This window comes from Lithobates pipiens, unplaced genomic scaffold (genome assembly GCF_037356315.1).
Source record: "Lithobates pipiens isolate NorthernLeopardFrog02 unplaced genomic scaffold, aLitPip1_a1.2 Scaffold_13, whole genome shotgun sequence".
Taxonomy (NCBI): Eukaryota; Metazoa; Chordata; class Amphibia; order Anura; family Ranidae; genus Lithobates; species Lithobates pipiens.
The window spans coordinates 246,824,227-246,837,976 of record NW_027507718.1 but is presented as its reverse complement, the minus strand read 5'-3'; the positions used below and the strand labels follow the sequence as shown (position 1 = coordinate 246,837,976).

Genomic DNA, 13,750 nt, shown 5'->3' with positions numbered 1-13,750 from the left:
GCTATAGAAGACACTGATGATGGCAATAAACTCAAGCAGAGGGCAAAATTACAGGTTGTGTTAGGCCCTTCAGGGGGTGCATTGCAGTCACAAGTGGATCGTGAGCTGAAGGCACCTTGCACAGCAGAACCATACCCTGTGAGAGTTAGATATGTTGCGCCACAAAGAAAGGACATTAACAAAAGGGACAAATCTAGGCCTTGAATACTGACAAACCAGATTTGGGGAAGGTGTTTTTTTGGTTCAAGAAGCTGGACCAGGTCACTGCAGATAGTAGCAGGGACAAAAGATAATACAAGACCAGCAGCAGGAAGGTGCTTCCTCAACAATGAATGGGCTGGAAAGAGCAGAGAAAGAATATGCACACACCACCCAAGTCAATGTCAGTGCTTTGGTGTAAAACTAAAAAGCAAGGTTTAAAAAAAAAAAAAAATGCACACAGCAGCCCTAGTAACAAGCTAGCTCCGAGGCCCACACGGCCTACTCACCAAGTGAGTCTTCAGCAACAGGGTCACATCTGCCACAGCTCTGGAGATGGACAGCACTGTCATAATATGCTTTGGTCTGGAAAGCACCACAATGCAGAGCCCAGTGCCTGAAGGTCACTTTCCAAACAAATATTGCAATTGTCCAATTCAGTGGGATCCGGGTACAACTAAAACCATTGCAGAGGATACAGCAATTGTGAAAGTTGCATACAGGGATCAGCTCAAGTTGTGCAGCTTGTGGATGAATCTATATTTAGGAAAAAAACAGCTAGGAAAGTTAGGTCCCTAGCCACCCCTAAATACTTACCCCAAGACCGTTCTTGATCCAGCACTGCTCACTCTCTCCCCTCTCCCAAAGGACATTGAGGCAGCAGCAGAGCCACTCCTGTGAGGAAGGAATGGGTGCGGGTCTCGTGTGTGTCAATAGAGACACACAGCCTGGCTTGGGAACAAGCTCACATGCCCTCATAGCCAGTGGCAAGAAAAAAAAAAAAGGTTTGAGCAATGCTCTGTGCAAAGCCATTGCAAAGCAGGTAAGCATACCATCTTTAAATATTTAGAAAAAAACTCAAACCTTTACAACCACTTTAATGACGGAAGTCATAAGATCAACCTACCACCTTAGAAAGTAGACATTTCGAATTTGATAACTAGAGACACTAGGGAGTCAATGTAAAGCACTACATAGACACTCTGGTTACCTGGCCCTAGGATTTTGACCACTTTACTGGTACTGAATGTACTTAAACACATTTACTACAGCATTGTTGAATGCGTCACTAAAAGCAATTTAGAGCCCACAACAATAAGCTTCACCTGACCTATATAAGCCCTAATTATATATAGGTGAAAGCGGTTTAGGGTGTTTTCTTATAAATTCTAGTGGCGTGCTCATAGCTATAGCTTATAACAGTTGTCCTCTGGGCTAGTCCTACGCCTCCCTCCTGGATACTTCTTGTGAAGGTTTTCTAATATTATTCCTATGCTCTGTACACTGTTCTGCTGCTCAAAAGGATGAAACTATCCTTTTGAAATGCAACACTTTACTAAAAAGAAGGAGCAAATGGTCTAAAAAAAAAAACAAATGTTAATATTGAACCATCGTGCAGAGGAATAGCAATTTAAAGAAAGGTTTCCCATCTCACCCTCTTCACTGAGAGGCTCTAATGTAGATTAGTCGTTCTTAATGTAACCAGATACCATCACAAATTTCGCAACTGGCACGACTACACACTACCGAGGACATTCATGGGTTCCTGTCTCCATTACTGTCCTTTGGAAGCTTCCACACAATGCTCATCTGCCCTGGGTCTGGGACTCTGCTTCTCCGGCAAACTGATGTCTCCTTTATTACTCCCTCTGTCTGTCATCAATAATTCACTCTTCCCACCTGGCTGAGACTAACCTAGCCCGTTCACCTGGTGGTACACACATGGATTTACTAAAATTTGCCATTTTCTAAAAACTCCCTCCTTTATTACCTGAGCCTCCTTCCAGGAACATTATGAAACTTCAAACTTTGAATATGATCACCATCTATGACTTAAAACACTGGTTGTTGACCCTACGCAAGCTAGATTTTCTGTACACCAAATCTGCATTTGAACACACCTGCTTGATTTCCCTAGGGGCACCCAGACCTATCACGATTAGAAGTTTAACTTTGAATAAACGGGGAGCCCCTTCCTCTTGTATAGGAAACTAGGAGCAGGATCTTTTGGGGTCTATGGATTTGGAAGACTAGCGTAAGGCCTAGTCACGTACAGTTAAATATCCTTTAATACTTAATTTTTTTTTTTAATCCACATACTGTAGTGCCTTTTTGGTGGTACTGGGTACCAGCCGAATGTTAATTGAAAAGATATCAAGCATTCCTAATGATACACAGTCAAACTTTTTGAAAATTTGGGAACCATGGCATAATTATGCTTGATCACCCCTGAATCTGGATAGACAGTTATAGCTTTCTTGCCAGATCTCTTGACCCGTGTCTGTGGGAATTGGGCTCTGCCCCCTTCACTCAACTCTTACGTCCTTCATTCCTTTCCCTTTTTTTTTTTTAACACTCTTGGATATATTATGCGTATTTCTTGGCAAATGGTTTAGGGGTATCAATGTTAATCCCATTTGGTTGTTCACCATAGTAGCTTGTACTACAAAATACTTTGACATGTGCTTTAACTTGTTATTTGTATCCTTGTTAATTGCTTGCACCCCTATTTGGGCTAAAAGTCTCTCTTTACCTTTTTCTATACCAAAACAAAAAAAGAATTGAACCGAAAAGGTAAAAAGAAAAAATATCCTTTAAAGAAGAATAAAGGACTGCAGCAAACACCACTCCAACTTCATTCACTTAGCAAAATGAATATTCATCACTGGTTTAGGAATCAAATCACTTTCTACGGTGTTTCTGCAACATTTACTGGTGGGTTTTTAGAGGAAACTTGCTACTAGAATCTACCTTTATGAAATTATGTGAAGCACAGCATTATTAAGATATAAATAGGATCCTCTATATCAAGGACTAGCTGAGAGTGACATCATGGACTTAGAATTAATGTGTGCTGCATTTGTCTTGGGTACTACAATGGAGCAATCCCTTCACTATGCTAATTGATTTTTTATTTTTTTTTAAAAGGGATTACAGGTCGTTGGCTTTTAGAATTGAAACTATCAGGAGCCGCAGCCTTTGTGAGCCAATGTCAGTACAATATACCACCTAAAAAGAAAGCAACAGCGGAGAAAAGTGGAAACTTCAAGACTTCAGCTGGAACAAAAGAAATCAATCTAACCTGACCATCACGTCCAATCTTCACTGGCTTCATTTCATTCCATGCATTATTAAGATGAGCAGATTTAGTAAATGGAAGTTCTCGCCTATTCAAAGAGAAGTAGAAGGAAAATGGTTACCATTAAACAGTTTAAAAAAAAAAATACACAGTGATGGAGAGTTTGTATTCGAATTTTGGTGTCCAACACCAAATCAGCTTACCTGCAAATCCAATCTATCTTGAATACTCCACCAAGCATCTTTGCATTCATTCCTGCTGGAAGGACCCAGTGTATGGGTGATCCACCATGATGAGATTCCGATGACAGTCGTGCAAATCCTAAAAAAAAAAAAAAAAAAAAAAAAAAAAAAAAAAGTTATTTGCTATAGGAGGAAGAAAATAAATTAAAAAAAGGGTACGGAGTAAAATTATCCCCTTACCCTGAAATTTTCCACTTTCTCTAACCGAGAACACCAAAATGACACTCCGCGCAGATCTAAAAGCAGTGTTGAGCTTTTTCTCATTTACTGGTAAAGTTGACCAAACACCCTGTATAAGAAAAGAGAATGTGTATGAAAATAGAATGTGAAAACATTAAATACAATATATTAAAACCAAAAGTTACCTTTAGTAAGATGCTAGAATTACTAAAGCCTGTTATTCCCTTGCAATTAGTTCTTCTGGGCGAAATAGGGAAACTATGAAAACTACCTTCTGAATATACATTTTAGATTATTGCAATAAGGTTGGGGGCTTGTTTAAACAATGTACAGAAACATGCGATTTATTGTACACGATCAATAAAAGGATTGCGCAAGGAAAATGCACACAGTAGAGCTATGCAGAGTGGAAAAGTACAATATCTATGCATTATTTTTTTTTTACAATGCACATGGATGCATGTTAAATGCACAATCACAATGTAGGTGAAATGTGACGACACAGGAAATTGATAAAAATCCCATAAAGGAAAAAGAAATGTAAAAAAAAAAATCAGCGGATCTCAAAATGCACATAAAAATACATGTAAAGATGTATCAATGCACAATATTTTCACAATAGTGTATGTACATTATGGTACAGAGCCCTGAGACAGAAAGGCGCAGGGAAATTTAGTATTGCGCACCTTAGTAAATTATCCCACCCACTGTGCATCACCTATCCAGTCAAACAAAATAGCTTACCATTTTCTCTTTATACCACTGCATAATGCCGAATGTAATATTTCCCACAGAAAGGTTAATTTAAAACAGAGGGTTAAAGAATGGCAACAGCCACTTATCTTACCTTTGCTTTAGCCAAGGATACATTTTCATGATTGTTGCTCTTTATGAGGAAAAAACGTGCATCCTGCAGAATGTATCGAATTTTGTTGATTCGTTCTGAAAAAATAAAAAAAGGACAAGTGTGAAGACTCTTTTGCAAAATCAATCCGTATCAGTTCTTCTACGTACACTTGCACAGATTTTGAAGGAACTCAGCAGGTAGGTTGTTTCAAATATCTTGGAGAACTAACCACAGATCTTATTGTGGATGTGTAGGCTGCCTCAAACCCTTCTGTCTCCATGTAATCCCAGACAGTCATAATGTTGAGATCAGAGCTCTGTGGGGACCAAACCATCACTTTCAGGACTCCTTGTTCTTCACACTGAACATAGTTCTTAAAAGACTTTGGCTGTATGTTTGGAGTCATTGCCTTGCTGCAGAATACATTTTGGGCCAATCACATGCCTCTGCGATGGTATGACATGATGGATAAGTATCTGCCTATATTTCTCAGCATTAAGGACATTGATCCTTAAGGACTTCAACTCCATTTGCAGGGATGCAGCTCCAAAACGTGCAAGGAACGCCTTACTGTTGCCTGCAGACACTCAATATTTTACTGCTCTCCAGCCCTTCAGCATACAAAGTGCCTCCTCCTACAGCCAAATATTTCACATTTTGACTCATCAGAACAGAGCACCTTCTGCCATTTTTCCACACCCTAGGTTCCTGTGTTTTGATGCACAATTGTCACTTAATCTTGTTTCCATGAGGGGGGTAGGGTTGTTTGGCCACAATTCTTCCATGAAGACCGCTTCTGGACAGATTTTGCCAGACAGTAGATGGGTGTACATGGGTCCCAGTAATTTCCACCAGTTCTGCACTAATGGCACTGCTGCACATCTTCCAACGTCAAATGGAACTAAACATGTGAATCATTCTGCTGCATTAGATTTACTTCGGCAACACTGCATCTACAGGTCCTCAATGTTGTCTGTTTCTTTGTGCCTCTTCAAAGAGCTTGAACAGCACATCTTGAAACACCGGTCTACTTTGAAATCTTTTCCTGGGAGAGACTTTGCTTGTGCGGTATAACTACCTTGTGTCGTGTTGCTGTGTGTAGTCCTGTCATGGTGTATGACCTGTGACATGAAATGGTCTTCCACAATCTCACCTTAGTACTTGAGTTTGGCTGTTCCTCACTCAGTTTGAGGCCTCCTACAAAGCTGTCAACCAGTTTAAAACCAGGCCTATTTTTCAGACTTGTTGTTTACAAGTTTAAAAAAAAAGTTTTTTGTTAGCAAATCACTTAAAACCCCCAAACTTTTTTCTAACATCCCAAAAAAAAAAAAAAAAAAAAAAAAAAAAAAAGGGAGGTCGTTGCAATACTTTGTCACACCGTATTTGTGTAGCAACCCTTTTTTTGGGAATACACTTTTTGAATTAAAAAATAAAAAACAGTAAAGTTAACTAATATATATATATATATATATATATATATATATATATATATATATATATATACACACACATACACACACACACACACACACACTTTAAAATCTCCATATGTAAAAATAAAAAAATTCTACAGGTTGGATGTTTTGAGTTACAGAGGGGGTCTATGGCTAGAATTATTGCTCTAACAATCATGGCGATACCTCATGTATGGTTTTCATATGCGGGCGCTACCCACGTATGTGTTTGCTTCTGCATGCGAGCTCGTCGGGACACGCTACTTTTTAAAGAACAGTATAAAAAGTAAAAATTGCGTCACATTCCTATTACAAGGAATCTATTATATCTCTTGTAATAGAAAAAAAGCATGACAGGACCTTTCAAATATGAGATGTGGGGTCGAAAAGACCTTAGATCTCATATTTACATTAAAAATGCAATAAAAAAAAATATAAAAAATAAAAATAAAAAAAAAAGTTCTCTTTAAAGAGCTATGGGTAGAAGTTACATTTTGACGTCACTTCCGCCCTACAATTATATGGAGCCGAGTGGGGGCCATCTTCCTCTCAGCTCCATGCCAAGCAGGGGAGAGGATGTGATCGCCTCTGCCAGCGGCTCCGGTAAACGGCTGAGGGCACCGAAGAGCGATGGGCCCCTCCTGCCACCGATAAAATTCATTGCGTGGCGAATCTGCCGCAGAGACCTTTATCTGAAAGCAGACTGCCCTCTGAAGAGGAGGATATTGGGGTTACGGCAGCTGGCTACTGCCATAACGATATTCCTCTTCAAACAGCCGACGTATAATGACAGCGGGCAGTCCATAAGTGGGTAAATGACTGTTTAACCTAAATATGAAATCTATGATTAGCACCTGCTTGGTATAATTGATCACACACCTGACCCTAATCCTACAAAATCCTTGACTTTGTGCAAATGTAGAAAGTGTGCAAGTGTAAGAATTAATGCTGGTTTGAAGCCAGAAATGGTAATCACACAAAAGGGGCAATTTTAGTTTTTTTCCTTGTCAAAAGAATCAATGACATGAATAATAACAGTATATAGTATATTAATAACATAAGAAAGCTTATTAATAAACTGAATATAAAGATATGTATGTAATAATTATACAAACATTTGATTATTCGGAAATATTTAGATTTGATAGAATAAGATGTTTTAAAAGAGAGATAAAGTATGAAAGTGAAGAAAGAAAGGGAAAAAAAAAAAAAAAAAAAAAAAGGAAGTCGTCCACAGGGTCAAAACCAAAAAAACAGCTCATGTTACATTCTGCAATTTTAGTTTTTTTATAACCCCATTATGTTACTAAACATCTTAGACCTGGTTCACATCTGTGTATTTTGGTGGTTTTTGCAGAAACGCACTACAGTTCATTTAAATGGTTTCCTATGAGAGAAGTTCACATCTATGCTTTTTTCAGCTGCTGCTTATTTGGAAAGGGCCAGGGACTTTTTAAAACGCAAAACTGTGCTTTTTTGGTTCAAAATACTGCAATACAATCGGCACAAAAAAATGCAAATTGCAGAAAAATCACGTGCACAAAAAGAAAAAATGCAGAAACTCGGTCCACGCCTATGCAGTTTGCTTTTGATCCAAGACCCCCTACACACTGAGGGCGTTTTGCAGTAGCTATAACGTTAAAAATAGCGTCTGCAATCTGCCCTCAAACAGTTGCTCCATTGTCTCCAGTGTGAAAGCCCGAGGGCTTTCACACTAGAGCGGTGCACTGGCAGGGTGTCAGGAAAAGTCCTGCCAGCAGCTTCTATGGAGCGGTGAAGGAGCGGTGCGTTTACTGCCCCTCCACCTCTGCTCCCCATTGAAAATCAATGGGGCAGCGCGGCTATAGCGCCGGCAAAATGGCGCATTGCGGGTGGTTTTAACCCTTTCTTGGCCGCTAGCGCGTGTTAAAAGCACCCCGTTAGCGGCCGAAATGTGCCACAACTTATATTAAGGCGTAGCACAGTGTGAAAGGGGTCTTATGCTGGCCACATGGATCAATTTTAAGACGAAAAATATTTGTACATTCGCTGAAATTGTCACTTGTTAACATGGTTTTTAAAATGAATGTAATTTCTGAACGATAACCACATACATGGTCTGAAAATTCCTTTGACCAAGAAGTTTCCAAATTTTCCCTTTGGTTGAAAATGAATGTCGATGTGACCCCAATGATTAGAAAAATCGAACAAACGTTCTTAAAATTACATTTTTTTTTTTTTTTGAAGGAAGACCTAGATCAAAATTTTTTTATTTAAAAAAACAAACTGAGTCTGATATTTACCAGATTCACCCTTTAATGGTATATATCCTCTAATAGCATATACAGTACATCTCCTTTAATAGTATATACTGTGTCTCGCTTCTGTCTTATTCCCAGAGTGGATTATATAGTTGGTTATTTCTATTTACCAGTGCATAGATATTTAAGAATAAATTGCCTTTTTTTAAACTTTACATATTAACTAAATCATACATCACACTTTAAGGTTATTAACCGATTAATCGAAACAATAAAATCGGCCAAATAATAGATTATGAAAATGATTGTTCGTTGCAGCCCTAATTCTGGCTAAAATGAGAATCACTATTTTTTTTTCTTAGAAGTTTTAAGTTTGTGAAAAGGCAAGTGGGAGACTCCCAAAATGTATTGGAGGAAGAAGGTGGTCTGGTCTGATGAGACTAAAATCAAACTTTTTAGCCAAAGAAAACACTATGTCTGGCGCAAACCCAACACATCACCCAAAGAACACCATCCCCACCGTGAAACAAGGTGGTGGCGGCATTATGCTGTGGGGATGTTTTTCAGCAGTCGGGACTGGAAGACTGGATGAGGGAAAAGATGGATGGTGCTAAATACAGGAATATTTTTTAGCAAAACCTGTAGCACCCTGTGTGAGATTTGAGGCTAGGACGGAGGTTCAACGTCCAGCAGAATAATTTTAAGGGGAAACATGTAAACGTGTTGGAATGGCCTAGTAAAAGCCCAGACCTCAATCAAATAGAAAATCTGTGGTCAGACTTAAAGATTGCCGCTTACAAGCACAAACCATCCAACTTGAAGGAGCTGGAGCAGTTTTGCAAGAAGAATGGGCAAAAATCCCAGTGGTAAGATGTGGCAAGCTCATAGAAAAACTTATCCAAAGCAACTTGGAGCTGTGATAGCTACAAAAGGTGGCATTTCAAAGTATTGACTTTAGGAGGGTGAAGTTATGCACATTAACTTTTTCTGTTATTTTGTCCTATTTGTTGTTTGTTTCACAAAAATAAAAAATAAAAAAAATAAAACCATCTTCTTTAGAAGAACCCTTTTGACAGGTAATGACTTAAAATGTTGTGCAGGTAGACAATTGTGGGGGGAAACATATAAAAAAAATATATAGCCTAATACAGGTTCACCATTTGTTTTTGTACCCCAACAACATACAAACTAAATGTACAAAAAAAAAAAAAAAAAAAAGAAGAAGAAGAACAGATGCTGAAAGAGGGATTTGAGCACAATGAATTAATGCACACTACCAGTGCTCATTATGAAAACATTGAAACTACTCGATTCTAATGCAAAACTTAATCAACATTCCACGAATCATCCTTATCAAATAATCTTGAACTATGAAGCACTTTACAGAACTACCGATGTTTAGATATTCGCCAGACTAGCATAACAAAAAAATATTACTCAAATCAGTCGGCTATATGTACACTGCTGCTGGTAAACAGATGTTTAGGAGTAGTTGGGCGCTTTTTTTTTCAGCTGCCCCTGAACTCTCCTCAGCGTTATCTTATCAGTACATGTACACAGGGTCATTTATAGTCATTTCTAGGCAGTTGCGTTTAGAAGCATTTTTTGGAAAGCAAAAAAAAAATAAAAAATGTATTCAGGATGGATGTTCAGAAGCACTTGAAATGCCAAATGCCTGTAACAGCTTGTAAACGCAGTACCACGTGTTTCATTTACAGGCGTTTTTAATTTTTGATAATTTGCTAAAAATAAAACCTGTGTGGCAAAACAGACGTTTTTAAACGTCACTTACTATCTGTCAAGTTAAATCGTTCAGGAGGTTTTAAAAACATCCTGTGTACATTGAGCCTTACAAAGCACTTTTAACTAAAGATCTTGGATCTAAAATTATACAACTGTTGCAACAATGCTGCCATACACTGCTAAAAAAAAAAAAAAAAAAAAAAAAACACAATGGCTCCACAAGAGGGATTCCTCCCTTCAACACTGACTGTGTTGATTGGGGGAATAAAGCGATTTTCTTTACAGCAAAAAAGTAAATCACTCCATTTATAGCCGGCTTTACTTACTGTCATAAAGACACAACAGAAAGCAATTTCCAAGTGAGGGATAAAAAGTAACACATTTAACGTTTTTTTTTGCGCATTCAAGTCTGCAGAGGGGGGAATAAAAAAAACATAACACCCCCCCCCCCCCCCCACATACACACACACACACTGAACTAATCCACCCTCCTTATTGCTCTAATGTAAGCTAAACTAGAATCTTCTCACCCAGCTGGTTATTATTATTCGAGATTCTAAAGCTAACATGCAAGTGTATGAGAGCTCAACCAGTGCTAAAGATTTCCACCTGGAATATGTAAAAAGAGGAACCACTGACTAGCATTACTTCGGTAACCAAACATCTGAAAGGGGGGCTTCCAAGTTAGTTTTGTTTAGAGGGCTGTGGTTAAGTGCACTTATGTTGAAGTCATATTGCTTAGCTCAGGGCTCGACAAAACCCGGGCGCCCGGTCGCATTTGCGACTAGAATTCCAGACCTGGCGCCTGGGGCAGCACAGCTGGGGGTATGCTGTCTCCGTGGCCCCCCCCCGGCGCGATTGCGTCGGGCCGCGCCGCCGCCGGCCGGTAATTTAGCCCCCGGCTTTGAGGCCTTCTACGATCCTATGGTTCCTTCTGTAATCTGGCGCCCTCTTGTGGTGGCCGTTGGAATTACAACCAGCAATGCTAATGGATGTAATGCTAATTTTCCCTGTCTGCCAGCCTATCTTTCTTCCCTTTACTCAGAACCCCTAAAAATTATATATATATTTTATTCTAACACCCTAGAGAATAAAATGGTGGTCGTTGCAATACTGTTTGTCACACCGTATTTGCACAGCGGACTTACAAGCGCACTTTTTTGGGGAAAATGTATTTAATAAAAAAAAAAAAAATAAGACAGTAAAGTTAGCCCAATTTTTTTTAATATTGTGAAAGATAATGTTGCGTCGAGTAAATCGATACCAAACATGCCATGCTTCAAAATTGCGCCCGCTCATCGAATGGCGACAAACTTTTACCCTTTAAAATCTCCATAGGCGACATTTAAAAAATTCTACAGGTTGCACTTTTTAAGTTACAGAGGAGGTCTGGGGCTAGAATTATTGCTCTCACTCTACCGATCGCAGCGATACCTCACATGTGTGGTTTGAACACCGCTTTCATATATGCGTTCGCTTCTGCACGCAAGCTTGGCGGGACAGGGCGCGTTTAAAATATTTTTTTTTTATTTTAACTTTTATTTTTATTTTTTTCACTGTTCTTTGAAAAAAAAAAAACAAAATGTGTGTCACTTTTGTTCCTATTACAAGGAATGTAAAAATCCCTTGTAATAGAAAAAAGCATGACAGGTCCTCTTGTATATGAGATCTGGGGTCAGAGAGACCTCACATCTCATATTTACACTAAAATGCAATTTAAAAAAAAAAATTGTCATTTGAAAAAAAAAAAAAAAAATGTCCCTCTAAGAGCTATGGGGGGCAATGACTTGGAGACAGGTGGGGGGCTTGGGGCTATCTTCCCCTCACTTGTCTCCATGTCAGGCCAGGGACAGGTCCGGATCGCCATCACGGACCCGGCTCCTAACTTTTTTAGCTGGCTCCTAGATTCCAAGCAAATTTGTCAACCCCTGGCTTAGCTACACTGTGCCTATCCCCCATTGATTCTGTACTGGATAGACTGCTATAGCCATTTTCCTATTAGGTTATGACTCAATGCATCTGTATGTGGGTTTCTGGGTACGCCTCATGGTATGGTACACTGTTGTTCTTTCAGATTGCCAGTATGCTATATTCGGTCAGTAACATTAATATTGCATGTACATAAATATATGCTGATGGTATCACGCCAAATAATTGTGTGCTTTGGATGACTGTTACACTCAAACTTTTTTTTTTAAATCAAGAAGAAAGTCATATTGCATAATACAGACAAATTTTGGAGGGGGAAAGAGAAAAAAAAAAAAAAAAAGTAATAGATACCTTTTCGAACATCACGAACGGAAGAGGGTAATTTTTCATGCTTCTTTGCTGAACCTGCATTTAGTCAAAGTACATGCATTCAGATTGTGTATTTAGACAGAAAATACATTTTCAATAAAACCTTTTGTTTTCTATCAGACAAAATGTACAAGATCAGGCTTCTTAGAATTGCTACATTCACAAGTTGAGCAAAACGATGCAGAAAAAAATGATCAGTCTAAGCTGGCTGAGTCAATGTTTAACATGCTAAAAAACAAAACAAACAAAAAAAATATATATGAATTCCCTAATAAATTTCATATGCTATGTCATTAGTGCAATGGATTTTTTTCTATAGAACACTGCAAGGTACCAAGTGGCACTCAAGATGCATAACAAAAACATTCTTTGTCAAAAGCATACAGTAAACAAGCCTTCCCAATCGAAATTCTTAAACGACCCTAGAGATTATTTCTTGTTACAGTAGAACAAATGGCAGTGAAGTCAAGGTAATTCACTCGCGCGCCCACCCTCCATTTTTGACTGCAGTTGCATATGCCAGTAGTAAGCGTCACACGCTCACCTTAAGATTAAATTCCCTTGTGTGGAAGAAATCAGAACAAGTGTCTAAGAAAGGAAAGAATACCTGCATAAGAGTCTGATGCAGAACTTCCACTTCTATCAAACACAATTGGAGAAATACCTCTAGCCCTTTTCCTTTCCTCCTTTTTCTCATCTAGAAAATATGTGAAAAAATAATGTAAGAGTGGCAGGGGGTCTCTGAGTGCTCCAACAGAAACTCTAAACTGGCTGGTTTTCTAACCATCCATCAAAAAGGCAACACAAAAGAGTTCATAATCAGAATCCAGATTCCTAAGATCTAGCAACTACACTGCTGAAATACATGTCACACGGCTTGCACCATACACAATTCGACTAACGCACACAAGAAATAGCAAAATAGAGACTTCAAATATATCATGTATAAAGCAAACTGAAAATTTTAGGCAAGACAGTCTCTAATCAGCTAAATAGTGCAAAAATAGAACTTAAAATAAATTCTCAAAAACGTATCAAACATTAAAATGAAAATAAAACCAATTTCTAGAACAAATCATTAAAATGTTTTGTTAAAAATATATATATATATATATATCTCTCTCTCAAATAAGCCAAAAAGGTACCAGAGACCCCAAAACCTTATGCAGCTACACCAATTCGCACATACATGCAACAATCGATGCGCTGAGGTATCAGCAGCAGCGGCATAAGATGGAAAAAAAAAAAAGGTTTTCGAAATCCAATGTGAAAAATTAAACTCCCAAAGCTAATTTCACCCATTTCCATCTAGATTGGCCCTTGTGTATTGCTCTTTTAAAGACCATGTAATTGTAGGCAAGAGCTGCATAACTTGTAAGGTGCTTCAACTTGCGAGGTGGTGCACAATTCAGCTCGGTTCACACTGCAGTGACTTGGGGTCAGACGTGCGAGACCCCAAGTTGCATGAC

At 38.7% G+C, this 13,750-nt stretch overlaps 1 protein-coding gene across 2 annotated transcripts in view; it reads right to left on the bottom strand.

Moving 5' to 3' along the window:
- The window catches only part of YTHDC1 (YTH N6-methyladenosine RNA binding protein C1), a 55,230-nt gene that overhangs the window by 18,554 nt on the left and 22,926 nt on the right, over positions 1-13,750 (bottom strand). Inside the window, exons 5-10 of one of the 2 annotated variants that reach the window (XM_077476464.1) lie at positions 12,889-12,978; positions 12,264-12,317; positions 4,547-4,641; positions 3,700-3,808; positions 3,481-3,598; positions 3,281-3,365 (exon numbers count right to left, since the gene is read on the bottom strand). In XM_077476464.1, the coding sequence (XP_077332590.1) occupies positions 3,281-3,365; positions 3,481-3,598; positions 3,700-3,808; positions 4,547-4,641; positions 12,264-12,317; positions 12,889-12,978 (551 nt within the window). The remainder of the gene's footprint in view (positions 1-3,280; positions 3,366-3,480; positions 3,599-3,699; positions 3,809-4,546; positions 4,642-12,263; positions 12,318-12,888; positions 12,979-13,750) is intronic. The other variant, XM_077476465.1, reaches the window with a different exon arrangement.